This window comes from Anoplopoma fimbria, chromosome 9 (assembly GCF_027596085.1).
Source record: "Anoplopoma fimbria isolate UVic2021 breed Golden Eagle Sablefish chromosome 9, Afim_UVic_2022, whole genome shotgun sequence".
NCBI classification, from domain to species: domain Eukaryota; kingdom Metazoa; phylum Chordata; class Actinopteri; order Perciformes; family Anoplopomatidae; genus Anoplopoma; species Anoplopoma fimbria.
This window is the reverse complement of record NC_072457.1, coordinates 21,503,233-21,526,518: the sequence shown is the minus strand read 5'-3', so window position 1 is coordinate 21,526,518 and position 23,286 is coordinate 21,503,233. Positions and strand designations below refer to the sequence as shown.

At 40.4% G+C, this 23,286-nt stretch overlaps 1 protein-coding gene across 1 annotated transcript in view; it reads right to left on the bottom strand.

Annotated features, from left to right (window-relative positions):
- The window catches only part of mast1a (microtubule associated serine/threonine kinase 1a), a 61,721-nt gene that overhangs the window by 24,310 nt on the left and 14,125 nt on the right, over positions 1–23,286 (bottom strand). The window contains exons 3-6 of the mRNA XM_054604307.1: positions 8,507–8,595; positions 6,551–6,626; positions 5,941–6,013; positions 1,702–1,862 (exon numbers count right to left, since the gene is read on the bottom strand). Of these exons, the coding sequence (XP_054460282.1) occupies positions 1,702–1,862; positions 5,941–6,013; positions 6,551–6,626; positions 8,507–8,595 (399 nt within the window). The remainder of the gene's footprint in view (positions 1–1,701; positions 1,863–5,940; positions 6,014–6,550; positions 6,627–8,506; positions 8,596–23,286) is intronic.

Here is a 23,286-nt window from a genome sequence, read left to right as displayed (position 1 = left end):
GGATATTATGTAGGGCAGCGGCTGCTGAGGAGCTTAATATAAAAACTGAATACTGATAAGTAGTGACGTGTTGTATGTATGCGGTTGGGGCATGATGCATCCAGAGGGGAGGCTATAATAGTTGTGGTTGGAGGAAGCGTACACCAGAGACTTCTGCTAATAGAGAAACTGCTGCACTCTGGAGAGGCTCAAAGATCTGGAGGGTGGACTGATACTGATTTAATAATGGTGGTGGGAATAAAGAAAAAGATTAGGAGTAAAAAAAGACATTCTCATTTAAATCTACGCAGCAGGATGATCATGACGGCCGCCATTTATATGTGTACCATTGTCATTGCGACTGTTGTAGTGTTCTAGCTGCAGTAAAAACTAAACCAATTTACGGCAACTTGCTGCTCACTAAATTGGATTTGCAGTAACAACTGAAACTAGCAGTGGATTAGTAATGTAAAGAGCCAGACTCGATGAGTAAAAACTATAAAAAAAATATATTGCTTTTTAACAAACTCTTGTCACAGAGTAAGAAAGCCCATTGCTTTCGCAAGATGAGTGACACCTTTGTTTATTTTGTGTAACTGATGTAGCATTAAAGCATGGTGGAATTAGCTAGCTGGCTACTGTACAGCTGTACGGTAGTAGGATCAGTTCATTAATGGTTTTGGTCTTTTCATGGGATTGAAAATATTATATATCATTATATCATATCAATATCATTATTCTTCAATAAGTAGTAAACATTGGCTCCACATCTACTCCAACATAAAAATGCAGCTTGCGCATAAGTAATACTCCAATATAATATCAAATATATTTTGGATCCGGATACTGGATCCTCCAGTACATCTTGCTTCTTACATTTATGTACTTTTACATAACCTACTAGTAAAATGTTAAATGCAATACTTTTACTTTTAATGTAGTATTTTATAGGATTGTATTGGTACTTAGTAATAGGATCATAAATGCTTCCTCTACTGTTTGCTAATATATCATAAACCATACACAGCTGGAAGATGAGAAATCAGAATAAAATAGTATTCACTACCGTAGTTGCAGATTAACATGAGCAGGAACTATGTCTTCATTTTCACTTAGCCTCATTTAGAAATCACAGGATACTGATAAATATTGTCCTCAATGAATAAAAATGTCTAACAAACGGAGTCTCTCCTCTCATTAAATGGCAGCTGCAGATGAAGCGTTCAACAGAACTGACAAATATATAAAAGTGCATACATGATAACAGGTGAATTATACAAGACAAAGGCCTGTGCATCTAAATAAATGGTTGAGAGCCTTCTGCATCTCTTCATGGCAGACTGAGGTTGTTCCCATTCATAATCTTAAAGGGCAGCATAATGTCCTTTCATATGAGCTTGACATGATGAATACCTGATTACCTTTGTTTATTTATCTTCACCAAATAATCTCCACAAATCATTTACTTCCAAAATAAGACTTTGGACAATGTTGGTACCATCTTCTGTAGTCAGAAAACAGCCTCATGGCTTAAAGAATGGACTGTGAATGTTTGGCATCTGGAGAAAAATGTCAGAGCATTATGTTTTTGTTAAATCAGCGACTTGGGGATACTTCCTGCTACTAGAAGAAACCAGCATCTTAGTCCTATAATGTATCTCTCAGGGACGAATTGCTGTTACTCATTGGCTCAAATTGTCTTTTGACCTGCCGTGCTCTCACCTGAGGCTTCGAGAGCGCGGGCGGACGTGCGGCGAGCGTCGGCCCCCGTCGTCGTCCGTGATGCTCTCGGTGCTGCCAAAGTGCTTGGACAGGAAGTGCAGCTCGTCCATGGTCGGCTGGAAGGGCAGCTGGTGCAGACGCTCCTGGGACGAGCTGGATGACTGGAGAGAGCAATGAAAAAGAGACAAGGTTAAGTTGTGCACTCCTCTGTGTTAGGCCTCTTTGAAAAGCTTCTGCTGCAACATAAATAGATTAGAAAAAAGGTATCCCGTGATGGAGAGGAGGACATCAAAAATATAAAATGGCAAGAACGCCTAAATCGATGTGGTGACAATAGGAGAAGAAAAGAAGATGAAAGCACAAGGTGTACTATGAGTGGGTGGAAAGAACTGAAACAAAAAAGCGACTCACTTAAAAGAACAAGAAAGGAAAAGAGAGAGGTGGAGAAACAAGAAAAATATCCAGAAGGAGTTAGTGTAGGAGGGCAAAACAGAGTAATGTGGACTGAACAACAAAGCAAAAAGACTGCAGGGGATGAAAGAGTCACTCCACCTAAAAGTTGACTGCTACCTCGGTGGGGTGGGGGTTAATGGCAGCGCGATACGGCTTTAAACAAAACACTTTCCTCCAGTGCAGGAGTAGAAAAAAACAGCCCGGATCAATGGGAGGCTTAATGAACATGTCTCCCAATGGGACACCACGGTTGGCTTTGGCCACACAATGATTTCTGCTGTAAAAAAAAAATCCATTAGAAACTCCATTCAGGTCTTAGCCACTTGCATGCTGCAGAAAAAGTGTGTTGTGAATGCAGTCCGGTCAATCAATTAATAATCAATTAAGAAGCTCCCTAGAGACACAGAGAGACTGAGGTTAATGCAGTTGGATGTGAGGGTTGTCATAGATGGAAAATGGTCTCATATCTGTCTCGCTTCTTCGTGCAGTCACAGGGTTCATCTACATTTATTTAAACGCAACCAGTTGCGTCTTAGTCACTGTGACTGATGACGTGAAGAGAGAGATGCGTGGAAAGAATGAGAGCAAATGGGAATCGAGGAAATTTGCTTTTAGAGAATCGTTGTCATCAGCATCACCGTCATCATCATCATCATCTGACCTTTTCTGATGATGGTGGCTGGATCACCTGTCAGCCAGCTTCAGCAGTTGAGATGCCTAGTTTGTATTTGCAGATATATGTACTTGTACAATAATAAGAGTGTGAAGGGACCATTTCTAGCACTTTCACTTTTTCACATTTCCTCTCACATGGCAGAACAGAATGTGAAATTAGTCTCTGAATGTCTTCCCCTATAATAAACAGTTCAAGCATCCTCACATGCATCAAATCTGTGTTCAGTACTGTGTTCTACAGCTGCAACCTGTTTTTTTATATAAAGCTATATTAACTATTATTTGCATCTGCATTTCTGTTTGTAAAGTCATTATTTAATAATAAAGGCTGGGATGAGATGTCTGTTAATTTATTCAATTTATATAAATGTTTAGGCCTAATCGTTTTTTCGCAAAGTAGAAATTATGTTATAGAAATAAACTGTATACACATCAAAGTATAGCTTTTTCACAGCACACTGGGATTTTTAGCATTTGCATGTTACTTTAAGAAAAAAAAATTTGTTGCAAGACCTCTTTTTCCTTAAGAGACTCATATATAAGAAAACGCATTTCTGATGAATGAGGAAGGTTGTTCATTTATTTATCAGACCTAGTGTTTACACATATTAGCGGAGTTTAACTAAATAAAATCTGAACTTTCGAGTGCTATGCCAGTTGTATTAATCCTGTCATGAAACTGTGGTGAAGCAGTGTCAAAGCATCCCAATCAGCTGCAGATTTCCAGCAAAAAAAGAACCGTGATGTAAATTCAACTGTTTTCTTCACAGGTAATGTTTCATCCTCCGAACTTCCTTCATCTTTTAATCGTGTGTTACCTCCACTTTCCTGCATAAATTTGGATCTTATCTACCTCTTAATTTAAGCAACTTCTCCACACACACATACATATCCTCCTTACATCCGCTCTGTTCAGTATGCAAGGGTCCTGCTGTAACTAATCAAGCGAGTAATGGCCCGTGTAAGAACTAGCAGAGCGCTGAGACCTGACGGGATGGGGGGAACGAGGAGCGATGGAGGTGGAGAGGAGTACATGGAGACCGAGAAACCATCTCCGAACTCATTTACCGGTAAAAAGAGATCAATGAGTCGCCCGCAGTGTACTGTACGTCTCTCTGTATGCGCCGCTGTGAGGAGGCGCATGGGAGGAAGTCAATGAAAGAAATGATCTGTGAAGAGCAGCAAAGACGCAGAGGAAGCGATTGTGTTCGTAGATGGCACAGGACTGTACAGGGGTTGGATTATGAATCAACAACTCCACCTGAGCGTCATACACATTAAGGTCCATTTCTCAAATGGACTATTTACCAAATGGGCCTTGGCAGAGTTCATTTCTCTGAGTAGTCTCTTATGCTTCACTCACACAAAAGTGAACATTGTGTTTTTTTGTCCCTCTGTTTGCTTCAAAACACGTTTCACTTCCACCCACACACTCTTTTATTTGTCTCTGTTGCCCCTCTTTATCATCAATCTCCGCTTCTCTGGGGATAAAGTAATGCAGGGAGAAATAGTTACTGGAACAGGGGAGAAATTGGTTTCATTTCATTTCCATTATCCCTTGCATTTTTTTTTCTCCGGAAAGGCCAATACATAAATCAGGTCGATCATATCTTAGCAACTGATGTGCTATTTTTAGTCCGGGTTTACATGTGAAGTATGTTCTTAAGCGCTTAAATGCTTTTAAATAATCGGCTGAGACTCACAGCAGTGACTACAAAGTCAAAGAACACAGAGGTGTGTGTGTGTGTGTGTGTGTGTGTGTGTGTGTGTGTGTGTGTGTGTGTGTGTGTGTGTGTGTGTGTGTGTGTGTGTGTGTGTGTGTGTGTGTGTGTGTGTGTATACATGACATTCAGCTGCAAGGGTGGCGTGTAATCGTTTCAAAGCGGAGCGAGACCAAAGTGGAACATGCAACTTTTAGAACATGAATTTACAAGCGGAATTGCACGCACTGATTTAATGCGCGGAAATATATGCAAATAAATTATTTCAGAGAGATAAATATTCATGCAGAGGATACAAAAACCCAACTCATCAATTCATGCAATAGATGAAAAAAGACTACACATATATTTTGGGGTTTTGATTTCATGACTATACAGCAAAATTAACAAGAGAAAAAAAGTGAGATCCCACACTTCAGAGTTCTTTTTTTTTCTTCTGTTTTGTCTGGAAAAAGTTGAAATGAAAGAAAGTGCAGTGTTTGATCTTCATGAGTTTTCTTTTGTCACACTATCGCGAGGGGAAACATGAAGGAATCTCTCTGTGAAAACAGAGTAGCAGTCACCAGAGGCCTCACATTTTACTGCTGTTACAGTTTTAGAAATAAAGGTGTTAAATAGAACCATACAGGGTTCCTTGGTTTGTAATCATAGATTCCTGGTAGAAGCTATTATAAATAATTATATATAGAACCATCTGTGAAAGGCCCCACCCAGAAACCCTCATGAGAAGTTCTACAGACTACTCTTCTGTGATGAAATGGTTCCTATCCAGAACCTTTCCATGTTCTAATGGTGCAATGGAGAACCCACCCATGTAGTTCCGCCAAGAACTACATGGGGGGGGGGGTTCTCCTTTAACAGCCATGCTTTCAACTATCTTTGAGGAACCTTTTTCTTCCAAATGGGGTTCTTTGGTTGAAAAGGGGTTCTTAATGAAACCCTTATTCTTACAAAGAACCCTTTAAAAACCCTTTCTTCAAATAGGGTTCTTCAGAAGCAAATGGTTCTTTCATGAAGAGCCCATTTAGAACCCTTATTTCTAAGCGTGTACACTCTGGTGTCCTGTTTGATAGCCACAAGTTTAGTGTTACAAGGACACACTTAGTCAGCTCCATCCTTCATTTGAGAAAGCATAAGGTGCAGTGTTAATGCACACCAGATGAAGGACAGACTGCTGCTGCCACGTCTGTGGTGTAGACAGTTATGTTGGTAACCTTCTGAAGAGTGAACTTAGAGAAAACACACACACACACACACACACACACTTGCAGGCTCTTAAAATGTTAATTATTACTGTCTAGGAAGACAAGATGTGCAAAAATGCTGATAAATAAATGAAAAAGATTGCATAGGAGTCTGTGTTAGGCTTTCTTCTTCCTCTAAAACTTACCGTTGAACTGGGTGTATTGGTGCCATATCCTGAGGAAGGCAGAGAAGCCAAGGACCATCTACGACCATCAGCCCTGAGGAAAAAAACATTTAAAGGTGAAAAGGGAGAACTCCAATATCGGTTTCTATTTCAGTCCCTCCAAACAACACAGTTATACTGAAACAATCCCACCACCTCCACTTCCTTTCTATCCAATTACACTTTTGTTCTCTTTTATTCCTCTCACCCCTCCGGCCTCCCACCACCAACGTCTGACACTTCCTCTGAGTGAGTGATGAGGGACACACATTTGGGCAAAATCCTGGCACCTCGCTTCATTCATCTGGGCCTGCTGTCAGGCCCCTGTCATAGTCACTTGGTGTATGTGTGTGTGTGTGTGTGTGTGTGTGTGTGTGTGTGTGTGTGTGTGTGTGTGTGTGTGTGTGTGTGTGTGTGTGTGTGTGTGTGTGTGTGTGTGTGTGTGTGTGTGTGTGTGAGTGGGTGTGCTCCCTGAAGAGTTTTACTGTGTGTGTTAAAAATAATCCTATCAACGATTTCACTCCGTTACTGCGCGCTGCTCTTGTAACGTTACATGTGTGACTTATTGTGTGAATAAAGGAGGGATGCCAACCTGCGAGAGGAGGCGAAGGAAAAGTGGGCAGGTCCGCTAGGTGAGAAGTTACGCGGGCTGTCCAACGGACTGCTTCCTGTTGAAATACATAAGGACAGAGCAGAGCATAAAACATATACTGTGGGTTATTGGGCAAGACAATAAACCAAAAGTCATTTTATCAAGAATATAAGAATATAATTTTGATCTTTTTACACCTAGTCACTACCAGAGACAATGAAAACTGTTACTTCCAAGTACAGGAATAGTGTATCTGTTCTACATAATAACATAACTATATTGATAAATTACACGTGAAGCTAAATAGACAGTTCATCCCAAAATAAAAAAAGACATTATCCTCTTACCTACAGTGCTATTTATCAATCTAGATTGTTTTAGTGTGAGTTGCCTAGTTTTCGAGACATCGGCTGTAGGGATGTCTGCTTTCTTTCCAATATAATGGGAAAACATCGCACTCGGATTGTGGTGCTCAAAAGGCACCCCCAAAAAAAAACTCTACAGCAATGTCTCTTTCCAGAAATGACGACCCGGTTACTGAAGATACTCCACATCGTTGTGTGTACGAAAAATATGTAGCTTTGATTTTAGGGTGAACTGTCCCCTTGAAGAGCAACTAAACACCAGATACAAAAGTCTTTCAGCTTCTTGCTGATCTCTGCTGCAGTTAAACACGGCACCTCTCCTTTATGATTTTATTTCTCAAGGCAGCGAGGTTCTGTTGTCTCAGACTGCATTTGTCAGAGCTCTGTTTACAACATAAAACCTGTCCATTGCTTGCTGTGATTGTCTGTATTTGTCATTGCTGTGCACCTTGAACACTCACATGTCAACAAGCTTATTTCGTTACTATGACAACTGGCAACTGTGAGCTTAGACTCCGCTATTTGCTGCTTGGGCTTTTTTCAGTTTTGATGTTGTCTTGTTGATCTTGTGGTATTTTTGGCCTGCCCTTAAAGTTGTTAAATTCAGAGCGCTAGTATAGCAGCAAACAACATTTTTTCTATGTAAAGATGTAGTGGAGTAATGTCTACCTGAGCAGAGAATGAAGTCACCATACCTCTCTTTGTGTTTAAACCTCAGCTTCTCTTGCATTGTATACATGGCCAGTTGTGCGTATGTATTTAAGTGCATGTGAGTCTCTCTATAGACCCCCCCATGGTTAGCTCATTGCACTGTACTGTGCTCTTACAGCGGTTAACGCTGATATTGCAGAAACATAGAGCCCACCCTCAGGTTGCCCCCATGGTTAACACTGTTAGCTCTGTCAGCGCTGTTGCCGCTGTGAACACTGTTAGCTGTTAGCCGCTAGCTCTGCCGTTGCCACGTTGAGAGCCGTGTGGAGGCAACATTTGAGGCACTCCAGCGTGTCACGCCACTGTGGGAACCATTGCATTAGTTGTTCAAATTCTCACCTCGTTGCAGTGATGTCACAGCGACTGACACAACCTGGGGTACATTTATACATCACTGCAGTAAGTTTCAATTTAAATAATTGGAGGCATTTTCAACTGGACCTTTAAGGCTAATTTCTTCTTCTGTAAAGACACAATTTCAAAGATAAATCCAAAGATTTTATGTAAAGAGGATTAGTTTTAAACCTACTGTTGCTAAGATTTCATGTAAAATGCAACAATACACTGACTACTGCAATCCTTAGTAAATTCTGTACTCTTAAGACAGGTCAAATTCTAATACTCAAACATCCTGCAATAGAAAGTGAAAAAATGTATTACAGCATGCAGCACAATCCCACTGAGAGCAGAGAACGAGAATCAGTTAATCTGCTGCAAATGCTTCTTTTTAAAGTCTGATTTCTATATAACTTTTAAATTCGTTTTTAATTTAAGTCAAAAAATATCTAATTAAAATAAAAACTATGTATACATATATATAATGGGCCTAATTTTCTGTGTAATCCTGCCTGTATCATGTCTATAACTTTTACACACTGACCTATGTGTCCAGGCAGTGGAGAGTGCGGCCGTGGCAGCGTGGGCGACGTGCTGGTCAGGATGAGGCTTTTCCTGTTACTGGTTCTGCAACTTGAACATAAATGAGAACAAAGAGCACGTCAATACTTGTCTTCATTAAATTCTCCTGTCAGATGATAGCTGAAACACACACACACACACACACACACACACACACACACACACACACACACACACACACACACACACACACACACACACACACACACACACACACACCACTGACTGACCCCCAGGTTAATGAAGACACTGAGGCTGTTTGGCTTTGAGTCTGTGTGCTTACTTGTCATCTTGAGTAAATGTATAGCTACAGTAGAATATGAGTGTATGCTTTTATATTTTGAGTCCAGTATGTCTCTTGTGTGTGTTTGTGTGTATGTGCATGTTGCAGGCAATAATACAATACTTTATTGATGTCCACCACCCACAGGGGAGAGCAACAAAGCAACAAAGATTTTTTTTAATTTCCTCTCGGTCCAGCCAGAATGACGGCTGCTGCCATGAAATATAATGGCAGGAGTGACGAGGCGACAGAGGGATGGAGAGACAGACGGAGAGGAATACAATCACCAGGGAGGGCAGATACGGACCATAATGAAGAGCTGAAACCATTGAACCATAAAGGCTTCCCCCGCTGCTCCAGCTGCCACTGCTGGATGTGTCACGGAACCGTTTCACACGTTTTTCTACAGCTCTTAAAGCGGGATGTTTCAGGTGCTGTGTTTTCATGTGTGGATTGGGGTTTTTGCTCACAGGCCTTTTTCCGTGCTTGTCTGTGTGATGCACTGGAGTGCCCGGATTCCGCAGAGCAGGACCACAACTGACGAGCAACACCAGTTTGCTCTGTGTTGCATCAGCCAGTACACTACTCTACATCTGTGCAGGAAATGTGCTGCAGATCACAGACGCACAATGTGCATCGGTTTTTTGATGTAATGTCCCTCGATCAATAATCTATATCCCTCCCACATCCTCCCCTCATCTCTTCCTCTTTTTGATGCCAGTCTTCAGCAGTTGTTTCAAGCACTCTGAGACATCAAAACCCCTTGGCAGGATTTTATTGGTGGCAGTGCGTCTCTGCGGGCGCCAGCTGAGGGTGTGCTTGTACTCAACCTCGCAGAACAGAGGAGGAGCATATTGAAATATTTAAGGGAAATGCATTAGCTTTTTGGATGGAGGGCTGGAAGTGGCTTTACACCATCCTCCGCTGCAGCTCTCGGGAAGAGGAGAAGGGGGGAAGGGTGCAGGAGGAATAAAAGGAAGAGACAAAAAAAGTAACTAGACAGTATTTTTCCTCTGATTTCTTTTCTGTGTTATTCTTTTCTTTTTCTTCGTGCCCGCAATTATCCCTCGTTTCACTGGCTCCTTAACCTGTAGCCACATATTCAGCGCTGCGCGTCCTCAATCGAAAGCTGAATCACTTGAGCATACGCTAGTCGAGCTTCACTCCAGAACATATTCTTAGCTTTTGATTCATGATTCATCACATCTACAGCAGCTCTGCTCCATCGGTGATTCACTTTTAGGTGGAGTGTCAAATGTTTCATACCGCACATTACAGGGCAAGGGGTTTTAATCCTACCTGCTTCGTTTCTGTGACTTTTTCCACTTAGTGCTTATTATTTTCATTCTCAATGAATCTCCATCTTTTGATAACTCCCCACTCATCTGTTTCTCCTTCATGTCTTTTAATTTTTCCCACTTCCTTCTCCTTCTGCTTTATCCTTCCTCGAAATGAACTCTCCGAATGATGAATAATTGAAACGTGTGAAGTCCAGAGAACTCGTTCTTCCGCTCTAACTCCCCTTTTTAGGGTAATAGAGTCGACTAAACTATTAAAAGACAGTAACAGAATGAAAACCCACTAGGACGAAGCAATCTAATCTTCCCACAAAGCCAGAAGTCTCTTGCAGCCACTGTGGTTTATAACACTGTTATCTTAAATGAATGCTGTAAAAGGGCATCTTGCCCAAAGCATTTTGTACAGTGAAAAGAAAAAAAAGGGTAAATAGGAGTGCTGCTCTTTACTCTATACTCCAGCAGCCAGCCTCATATTCATCACCAGCAAAGGTCACATTAGAGCTCTGCTACTTCCTGTGACAGAGAGGAGGAGAACATACGACAGAAGGAGCACTTAGGGGGAGGGGGGTAGAAACAATCCTTCTGTGGAGGAGCTAACTCTTATATAGATTTGTTGTATTGTGGTGTGTGCTGTTACTTTGGGATTATGTGATTCTTGTAACCTGCTTTGTTTTTGCTCATTTACAAAAGCTAAAAGAGTGACTTTAGGCACTTTTGCCAGATATGAAATAGAGACATATATACATATATATATATTCATACATACATACATACATACATACATACATACATACATACATACATACATACATACATACATACATACATACATACATACATACATACATACATACATACATACATACATACATACATACATACATACATACATACATACATACATACATACATACATACATACATACATACATACATACATACATACATACATACATACATACATACATACATATACATACATATACATACATACATACATACATACATACATACATACATACATACATACATACATACATACATACATACATACATACATACATATTTACATACATACATACATACATACATACATACATACATACATACATACATACATACATACATACATACATACATACATACATACATACATACATACATACATATATGCATACATATTTACATACATACATACATACATGCATACATACATACATACATACATACATACATACATACATACATACATACATACATACATACATACATGCATACATACATACATACATGCATACATACATACATACATTTACATACATGCATACATACATACATACATACATACATACATACATACATACATACATACATACATACATACATACATACATACATACATACATACATACATACATACATACATACATACATACATAAACATACATACATAAACATACATGCATATACATACATACATACATACATACATACATACATACATACATACATACATACATACATACATACATACATACATACATACATACATACATACATACATACATACATACATACATATGCCTCTTTGTTAAAATATGACAACATAATACATATGAAGGACTAATATCTTGCAATACTTATTAAACTCTGCCTGTATGACTCTTAGAATAAAGAGCAAAATCATCAGAGAGGCCTGGCAACATTTTAAGGAGAAGTTCACAGTAATCCGTGCCCTGACATCCCGGCCACATAATTAGCTGTCACAGCGGTTACAGGACGGGAGCTATAGGTGGCTGTAAGGAATTATGACTAACACGCTGCAGATTCACTGGACTGGAATAGCAAAGAAGATAAGAGAGTTGGGAATGTGTGTGCGTGTCTTCATGTGCAAGTAAATGTGACTTTAAATCGCTCTGTCACGGTAATAGTCATGCAGCCTGGGCTCATCCTGCCTCAATCTGGTTAAGAAGGTGTGTGTGTGTGTGTGTGTGTGTGTGTGTGTGTGTGTGTGTGTGTGTGTGTGTGTGTGTGTGTGTGTGTGTGTGTGTGTGTGTGTGTGTGTGTGTGTGTGTGTGTGTGTGTGTGTGTGAAGAGAGAGATAGAGAGAGTTAGTATGCTGCACATTGCCGTCTTTGAATCATAAATCTAAAGCTGTCTCCAGTTTTTGCAGTGAAACACAAACACCTTGTCAGTTTACGGCCAAACAAGCCTGCACTACATCATCCAGCAGCTTCCTCTGCTGTCTGCCAGCTGGGGATGTTTGGATCCGTTCAGTCACCCCCTTGCGCATTAATGAATTTTGAACAGAAAGCCGAAGCTTTGCTGAAAACGAGACGCTTTCCTTTAAAATATTCAAACCCATTCAGATCCAATTAGGTTAATAAAGAACGAGTTATTGCCTATCCATAATGAATTGACCCAAGAAGAAGGAGAAGAAAGATGAAGAGGGAAGAGGATGTGAGGGGGAATGCGCGTTACCGTGGCAACACATTTGGAGTCACACTCAAAAGAAGCAAACAGTGGCATCTCCAACTGTTTCCCTTTTTTTCTATTTTCACCAGAGCTCACAGTGAGACACTCGTGTTAAACAAATGACATAATGAAGGTGAGCATCGGACTGAATCAGCTCTGATCTGAGGCCAGTGAATCCACTAAACATGATCCCACCCTACAGTCAACCACAACATCGTGAGACAGTGTCTGTTGATGCGGCCGAGCCAACGACTGTTTGTGTGTTTGTAAGTGAATGCCAGTTTTATAATCCATCATAATCCATGGTGTAATCCATCATGCAGGCTCAATCTGTGTGTGTGACAGAGGAGCAGTGGTGAGGCGTGTGGTGCTGTCAGTCAGAGAGAGTATGATTCATTGGGGTCAATGGTGCATGCTGCTATTGTGTGGGCCTCTGTTGACGGACACCAGAGCTGATGACAAAGTGAAACAACTTTTAATATGTGTTAGAAATGAAGTGTGATAGTGTCAGCCGTGTGTCGGAGTCTGTCAAAAGGTGCAAATGAAATATATATATATTTTTTTTCCTGTTTGTTTGTTTGTTTGTTTGTTTTTGGCATGCAGATGGTCTCAAGAAACACCTCCATGACAAACAGTGGCAGGAGAGAGGAAGACGAGGAACGAAGCGGCGAGAAAGTAAAAAAGAAACAAACCATTTTGGCTGAATTTTGTTTGTTCATAAACATAATGGGAAACGTTAATGTTATATCCACAAACTATTCACTGCCAACACAGTTGGCAAATGGTCCTAATGAATTTATCTCTAAAGTGTTTCATCGTACAAAATCTGCTCTGGCAATCAAAGCATTATTATTTTTATGGTTATGTTTTGGCAATTCAAATAACAGTTCATAAATATTCAACAAATCTATGCTGACTTCGAGCACAAGCTGAGAAGCTTTGATTATTTGAAAACCACAATCTTTACCTATCCTTACAACTGTGTACGTCTACTGTAACGCTTTACGGAGCGTTTTAGCATCTTTCAACAACTCAGATAAACCAGCTGTACTCTACAAGCACCAAACAGCAGATGGACACAGTCAGCGACTAGCGGTTGAAGTTAGTGGAGCATTTAGCAGCTAGAGAGCCTAATATTTCACCTGGAGTTGGTTGAGACCAAAAATAGAGCAAAAAGAGAGAGCACATTGGACTCTTACATTACATTACATTTATCAAGTGACTGGAAACATGACTCTAAATGAATGCTAAAGTTACCGCTAAATCCGATATATGTGTAAATAAGCAAACTAAAGAATAAATAATAAAACCTTTTTTATATACTATGTCAATGTTGAGTTATGCTAGGCAAAAAAAAGTATTCATACTGCTTTATCCACATGTTTAAGTATCTTAAACTTAACAACACATGAGAAGAAGGACGTGAACCCAAATCTCCTCTCAATGATCCAGGCGGTAATTGTGATTCAAACGCAAATTAGTCGTACATTTGTAGCTGACAGGGTTTCATGGTCAGTGTTTAGAGGATAACATGAAAAGACAATGTCAAAGGAGAACAACAGAGAAACAGAAAAACCACAAACACACGGATGTGACAGCCAACAACCTCAGTGTGTGTCTCCCTGCTCCCAATAATGAAACCGCCCCCTGGTCACCCTGCTGTGTGGGTGTTTGTGTGTGTGTGTGTGGTGGTGGTGGTGGTGGTGGTGGGGGGGTGGGGTCAGAAGTTAAATCTGTGGTAATGACTCATGCAGAAGCTTTGACGAGCAATTATCCCACTGCAGGCCGTCGACTGGCACCGGGCCATTAGTCTCTCAGACACACACACACACACACACACACACACACACACACACACACACACACACACACACACACACACACACACACACACACACACACACACACACACACACACACACACACACACACACTTATGGAAAGAAAACACAATCGCACATTGTTGGTCTCCAAACACCCAAAACTTTCCCCGACTGTCTACACTCATTACAGCAGTAAAAGTAATGCAAACAATAACACTTGGATACAGGTCATTAAAGCTACACATGTTATGATTGCCTTACACTGATGCAGACTCTAACTTTGTAAGTTATGAGTTAGGATGGAACAAGTGCCTGAAATCAGTAATACAAAGTAGGCTGGTTATTTACAACTCAGGTCTTTTGTTACAGTAGCATTGTCTTCACCGAGGCAATTGCTGTTTAGTGAACACAAGCACACTAGTACAATAAAGATGGAGCAAGAAACACAAGCGTTCAGACGAATAGAAATAGTGTGAACAATCACACAGTTGCAAAAAGCAAGTTTGTTAGAACCAGAAATGAGACAGAAAGAGAGCACATCTGTAATGTTGGTAATAAAATGATATGTGCACTCAATTATAGAAAGTACATAGGGTTAAAGTTGATGGAATGACGGAAGCGCTGTCTGATATATTTTAAGCAATGTCACTAGTCACCCAGATCTCTGCAGTAAACTTGATAACTGTGATGGACAACATGCACTTTAAAAACTACAAAAAAATGACCAATGTTGTGATTACAAAAGAAAGAAAGAAACTACTTCTGTAAGGCTAAAACTGAGCAGATTTCATCATCCAAAGCTAAATTATAAAATAACATATCATCTCATTTCACCCAATAATGTCCTCAGTGATTTACCCAAACAAACTTGTATAAGCTTGAGTTCACAGGTTGCTAGGAAACACCAAGCAAAAGCAAAATGCGTACAAGACGCCACATTAGCAGTTCTGTGAGTTTGCCCCGTAGACTGTATCACTGACAGCGGATGTGTAGCTGAAAGTCTGCTTTTTACAAAACTGGGCTAAGAGGTAGATTGTAGGAGGAGCTGAGGCGAGCACGCGTGACGCAGCAGAGCAGACAGCTGTCACTTACTTGGGCCTAACTTTATGCCTTAATAAAGGCAATAATTCACCCTCTGTATAATTGTTGAATATCATATCAATATTGTTTTTTGTACCAGGCTGTACCAGGAACATGAAAAGAAGAAGCACTGCATTCTTCTCTGAGACTTGACCAGTTATTTAATAAAAACACTCAATAAGAGTAAAGGGAGTTAAAAAAAATGAACCAGAGTGGGGATATAGCTGATTGATATTTTTACGATGCCATCCTCACTCATGAATTTCTTTTATTTGAAAACCTCTATTATACACTCCCAATCTTCTATTATCTGTGTTCTCATTTATGAGTAGCAGTATCTCATTTTATTATGCTTCTTTGGCTCTTTGGTAATTACTTCCTAAATGACTTTGCTCCTCTCCTCCTGTGAAGCTCTGTCCACAAACAAAAAGGCCTCTTACGGGTTTATATTAAATCTGAGCACATTCATTGTAACGGATGGCCACCGATAAGAACACGGCAGCCATTCAAACAGAACAGCTCCCTATTCATGCGAAATCAATTAAAGGAATGAGACGATTCAGAGTGAAGCACATCAAGAGGGGACGTTTAACTGTCCAGTGTGGGATGTTATGGACTCAGGCAACGGCATGTGTGTTCCTCTGTGTGTGTGTGTGTGTGTGTGTGTGTGTGTGTGTGTGTGTGTGTGTGTGTGTGTGTGTGTGTGTGTGTGTGTGTGTGTGTGTGTGTGTGTGTGTGTGTGTGTGCTTGAGGTAATGTGTGTCAGACCATAAGTGAATATGCATTTATATGCACATGTGAGTCTGTGACAGGTGTGAGCGAGTGCTTGCTTAATGTGTTTTACCAGCAGATTATTAACTGTGTGTGTGTGTGTGTGTGTGTGTGTGTGTGTGTGTGTGTGTGTGTGTGTGTGTGTGTGTGTGTGTGTGTGTGTGTGTGTGTGTGTGTGTGTGTGTGTGTGTTCTGTCCGTCAGTCAGTAGTGTCAACTTGTGCCCTATAAGTGCTGACTCACAAGGCACAGAGGACACCAGACGCTCCTGATGGTTACAGCATCGATCCGTCCAGGCTCACTTCCTGTCAGGTGACATACCTTTCCCTCCTTCCCTCCCTCCCTCCATCCCTCCCTCCATCCCTCAGGATCTCTTAAAGGTGAGTGCATGTTTACAACTGTGGGAAATGGGATGTAAATGGACGGGAATAAAACGCTACCCCTTTAAAAAAATAAAAAAGCTTTCTGGACCAACAGGCTGGTTCCCTGTTAGTGCATCCTATCACAGACACATCAACTGTTCTTACTGCCAGAGTCCGAAACATCCACCAGGATATAGATGGACCCCAAACTCAGGATGGTGGCCAAATCAAACCACATGGGCAGATTTATCGAGCATGAGTCGTTCAGATGGATGATTGAGGGGGTGATTGAGTGATGCTGACATGCTGCAGATGAAAGCACACAGCAGATAAACGACAGGGAGACACTAGGAGGAGAACATGCAACAGGACAGTCTTGGTGTTTGGGGTTGCTGCGGGGTTAGTCACATGGCCCTCTTGTTGCTATGCAATGTAGAACAAAGAGACATAAATAGAGGCTTTTGCCGTCGTTCCCCATGAAAGAGAGGGAGGAGAAAACACGACAAAAAAAATAACAACCGTGGCTTTAGAGAGGTGCAAGATGGAAACAAAGGTAGTTAAAGAATGAGGTGGGGAATGAGAAAGGGCAGAGAAAGGAGGTCACAGAGAAGAAATGTTCACTGAGTCACCCAGTTGTTTCAGCATGTTAGAGAAAAAGCAGGAATTTTGACAATTCATGCTGTGACTGAGTTGCAATTCGCAGTTTGCGATAGGATAAATAAATAAAAAGGGCAGTGTGTTTTGTTGTGATTCCTAAGTACAGTGACTGATTATGTAATGAGCGGATAAGTGAGCTTGCTGTGTGACTGAATAAAAAGTTGGCTGGCAGACTAAGTAGCTGACTGCCTAAATTACAGACCAATTGGATGGATAATAAATACTGGCCGACGTTCAGACTTTATTCCGGCTGAACTTGTGCTGTTTTTATAGTGAAGTGAGTAATTGACTGACTGATAAATAACAAAGTCGTCACTTTATCCAACCAGCTTTTGATGAAATCACACCCAAATTCTGTAAGTGGAAAACCTGACACGGTCACGTCTTTGCTGCGGTTGGCTATTACTTTCCTACACTGTGACAAGAGTGAGGGGATGAAGCATTAAGTTGTTAAATTTTACTCATTTAGCGGCTGGCTAGTAAGCTAGCTATCTTGCTAATCCCACCATGATTTCATGCTACACTGGTTACAGAAAATGAGCTAAACAGTGGGCTGGAGGCAGCGCTGGGTCTATGTGAAGGTCTGTCTCTGGAACTGCCGTCCACTCTCCTCCTAACAAAGTAGTGTCCAAGCTGAAAGCTGAACTACTCCTTTAAGACCTATGCATTTTTTTTCTTGCAAACATAAGATTGTTCTTGACCTTACGATCAGTACGTGAGGAAAAAGTCATCTCAAATCAAGATCCAATGATTAAATGTATCTGAGCTTCTTTAACTAAGATTAACAGACATCAGTTAGTGGTACTGGCTCGGGTGCCATCACAATGCCAAAGGTCATCTTTCAAATTAGTTTTTGATTTGACCCTTTACACTTATGATGATGATTCTATTTACTAATGAAGACCATGACATGAGTTGAAAGCCCAGATAAAGCTAGTAAATTGATTTGAGAATATTTTTGTCACTTATTTGTGAGAATACAGCCTGGAATGTATTTGAGTTTGATTTTCTGGTTTTGGTCTCTGCTCAAACACACAGGACAATCAGGTTTGATATGAAGATGACGATATAGAATGTAAAGAAAGCTTAAAAAGAGTTACATTGCAACAAATTGCATTGCAATAACATGGTACCAAGAGATGCACTGATCTGAAACACACCACAGTGGGACCACAGCACATAAATAGAAGACAACAGGACACAATAAACATCCAGACGTCACATCACTCCTCTGCACTCAGAGGTGTTGTCAGATGTCCTCCAAAAGTGTGAAAGTGTATCCTCAGGCACAAAGACCTCTCCGGATCCTTCTGCATGTGTCGCCATCACTTCCCCTGTTTCCTGTTTGTCTGCATTAGTCTCTCTGTTGTAACCGAGAACTGAAAGGTGCTCTGAATCACCACCATCATGACATTTCACTTTGTTCTCGACGTGACCTTATACACAGCAAATGATCCGCAGCAGTCCCCTCGTACAGAATGAAACACTTCCCGCGGCGAGCAGCACTCATTTGCATGAGTGGGGGAGTCTCGCAGCATGTCTAATAGACATTAAAAATGATTTAATCTGATAATGGATAATGCATATGGATACACAAGCAAGCAAGGCCGCCACTTCTGTCGCTGAGAGGGAAGTAAGAATGGAAATGGCAGTAAGATGCTTAACTCATTACAACGTCTGGCGTAATACTACTAGACTTTAAACTATGACACTAATGATTTTAAACGAGGACGGCTAAATGCTTCAAATGTAAACAATCAGCTTTGACATTTTCAGATCAGATGATTATTTACTGGATGGTTTGAATTTAGTAAAAGCTTTGGATTTAGAGCTTTTTGATGACTTAACATAACGGTGACAACATAGATAGAAGGTCAGAATTTGTGTTTCATAATGACAACGAGCATGTTTTACCCGCAGAGTGGCAACAACATTGTTTTCTGAATTTCTAGAATTTTACACCGATTGCAATTACCCAGTTGCAACAACCGATTATTGTCATTATTGATCGTGATTATCTTCTGATTACTTTTTCGATTAATTGTTTTGTCCGACCCCTAGTCTAAAGGTATTCACTCCATCATCACAAAAGACTAAGAGAACTAGCAACATATCATCCGGTTGTTCAATACAAATGGTAAATGGACTTGTAATTATAAAGTGCCTTTCTAGTCTTTCGACCACTCATAGTGCTTAACACTGATGACAAAGGGCTGCCATACAAGTAGCCACCTGCTCGTCAGGACTAACTTACTCATTCATACCCCACACATACACTGAATTTACTGTATTTGAGGTTAAGTGTCTTGCCCAAGGACACACTGACATGGACTGGAGAAGCCATGGATCGAACCGCTGATCTTCTGATCAGGATTAAAAGATCAATTTTAATCCTAAACGATCAATTTTTCATCCTGATTTAACACGGATGACGTGAGCAGATTTTTGCCACAGAGAAAATAACGATTTTTAGCCTTGAAACTCGCTCCACCTCTGAGCACAGCCGCCCAAATACACCACTGGTAAAAAAAAAAATAACTATCTTTTTATTTAACAGAAAATTTTAAATAGAAATCATGGCATGCTTTTAAAAAAATAATTGCATGTTAGGAATCAATATTCAAAGACATAAAACGCTCATATTAGCAATATAGGACGACACTGTTTTTCATCATTTCATGAGATGAATAGTTAAACTGTGCCTGGGTAACACTTTATGCTAGCGATACATGAATTATTATGAAGCACTTCAATATGAATCAGTCATGTACTCAAATTGACGGTATCTCATACATGACTTAATGCGAGAGCAACAGAGTGCTGCAGGGATGACGTATTTTTGGTAATCAAACCCTGGAAGTTTGGATTTTAAATAACTGCAGAAAATAAGCTCTGTGGCAAACAGACGTTAATGATACTTACAGGTTTTTTTCAGTAAGGTATTCTTAACCAATGTACATTTTTATGATTTTTGAACCGTAAATGCAATTGCGAGAAATAAAAAGCTAACTTTGTTCGGCGTGATGGCTTTTAGTAGTCTCATTTAACAACTTTTTAGCCTTGAAACCAGAATGCACGTGCACTGCTTTGAAGTTTTTTTTTTTTAGTTGTCCGTTTAATTCCAGATTTACCTATGAAGTAGACATGAACATGTTTATTGCTGCATTAATGAATCTAGTCATGCATGAGATGTTAGATCTTGTACATTCCTGATGAAGTCCTCATGAATGAATTAATGCTATTTTCAAGTCAGGATAATTCATTTAGACTACCCTCACCATAAAGTGTTACCAATAAGGATATAAACCTAAATGCACAGCCTAAGTACTACCTCTAAGCAGCTTTCAATTTAACTGGAATATGACCAAGTTATTTCATATGCCATTTATGTTGCCAGGCTGTCTTCCAACTCACGCCTGTATATGAGATGTTGTGTTATCATGTCAGCGCAACATCCAAGATAAAGCACAAACAGTCTGTGTGTTTTGGTTAAGGCCAGCCTGAACACCAGCCAGTAACAGATGGCGCTGTCACGCTACCAACAACAGGGCGAGAAAGGAGTTTTTCCTTTTCTATACTATACATTCTTTCACAGCCACACTCCTTCCTTAGAAAAACACCAGACAGGCAATGTTACTGCTCATTTATATATGTCACTTAACCTCCATCCGTTAAGCATGTGGTGCTGCAAGGACACAAGTACGCATGTTCCTGTTTTAACCTCAAGGGTGAACAATATGCAGAGAAAGCTCCTTCATTAACCGCACTGAGTGTGTGCTCCATTGTTACCGTGGCTCGTTTGTTGATGTCACAGTAGATAACTGTGGTCCCTGCCTGTACTTATGAGCTGTTAAGGTCCATCATCATAATCTGTGCTGTAGAAGTCAAGCCTAAAATAGCCTCAATTACCTGCCACAAAGGTGGTAGATGTGTGCAAAAATGAAACTGCCGAAGCGAGGTGGGGTGTTGTTTTTGTGCTACTAATACATATTCACTGTAGTTTCATTATAATCATCAATAAAAACAGCTAGCTGTTATGTACGATTAAAGGAAAGAGAGCTGTAGGCCAAATCCATCCAACACAGCTTTTTGTATTAGCTCTACGGAATTACAGTTTTCTTCTTTGCTTTTTTTGCAAAAATGTGCTGTTTGTGAGTGGGATGAAATGTCCTGTGTGTTGTTCACGAGTCGGATAATTTGCACTGTGCATCGTGTACACACATGTGTGAGTTGGATAATACTGTAGCCCATATATATATATACACACTGTGTTTGTGAGTGAGATAAACATTAAGACCTCCCTTTACTTATTTGTCATCCGGCCTCAGTCCCTGAATGCCCCGTGTTCCCTCAGTCATGGTCTCAAAAACCAAAACAACAAAACCAAAGGAGTTCACCTTCAAGTGAGAGGGAAGGAAGTAGACGAATATACAGAGAGTTTATCGTCATGGGCTCAGTTAACCCCGCTGGGCTGAGCTTAAATGTAGGCTGAGACTCTACCTGAGGCTCAGCCTTTCATCCCGACCCACTCTCTCCTTCCTGCATCTCTGTCTCGTGTTCTCTCACTCTCACTCACTCATTTCTACTGTCCTCCTTTAGCTCAATCTGTTTGGGAGTGGGCACAAAGCATTATCTCTCTTAATTGCAACAGACAGCCAAGAAAACACACATGCACTTATGAAACAATGCAGACACACAAACACACACACACAATTCAAAGTGAGGCAGGAAGCAGCATAATTAAAAAGAAGAATGAAAGAAAATATGCAGAAAAAAATATATTTATAACTTAAAGTTAAGTGCCTTAAGTGGAATGCGCCGAGATCATTTTAAGTGTTTTGTTTGTGTTTAATATCGTTTTAGTTGTATGATTTTATTTTATTTTGGTTTTGTTTTATTTGTTTTCAGTCCAGTCAATGGTTTAAATTTGGGAGCAGTTTGTTTGAGTGTATCCCAACCAATCAGTAACTGTTTATGAATTCTTTATGAACTGAAAGAGTCAAAAGCATTTCCATTCAGTGTTGTTTTTCCCATCCATCCAAAGATGCATTTTATGGTTCCCTCTATAGATAAACGTCTTGTAAACAAGCTTTGTAAAAGTGTTTGATTTCAATTCAAACCAGATTTCTTTTTAGTTTAGGGGGTATGATTTAAATTTTGTTTCATATTTATTCTCATTATTATCTACCCAAGACCTTCATTGTTGCCAGTGTTTTGGTACTTTTTGTAAAAAAGAAAAAAAAAAACATTTAATGAAAGAGAGGTAAAAAGTGTGGTTTACATTTTGTACTACCTTGTCATTTGCAAGTGCCTTCATCATTTCAAGTGTTGATTGTAGAAAGAAATGTTTGGTAAAATGTAAAATGTTTCCACAGTAGAGTTGGAAAATGTTTCCACAGTAGAGTTTTGGCAACAAATGTACAATAATGCGTGGCCTCCTTTTTTAATTGAACAAAATAAGTATGGGTATGATTCTTTGTCACACTGCTGATACACACTCAGGGACGTAAACAGGGACATTCACACATCTGAACCAGAAATTGGGAAAGAACAGCATTTTTGTGACACGCACAAACATACAGACTGTCAACATGCTCAGCTCTGACGAGGTGTCGGCAAACACACCCCTTAAACACACATGTTCTCTCTTGTAAACACATTGGCTCTGCGTGGCGGCCGGCAGTCAGAGAGAGGGAGGCTTTATTCTTGTTCAAAGACAGAATATCCTGCTGTTCATTCCCAGCGCAGTCGGAGCAACGGTGAAGACTAATCCCCCTGTGATCAGATGAGATGAGCACTGCTAAAATGAAGCTCCGCGGGAGGGACTAAAGGGTCTGCATAGATTGTACATCAGGAGGAGAGGAGGGGAGGGGAAAGGGGGGGAGAGGAGAGGAGAGGATGGGAGATGAGATGAGATGATGAGAGAGGAGAGGAGAGATTGAGAGAGGAGGTGAGAGGATGAGAGGAGAGGGGAGAGGATGGAAGAAGAGAGGA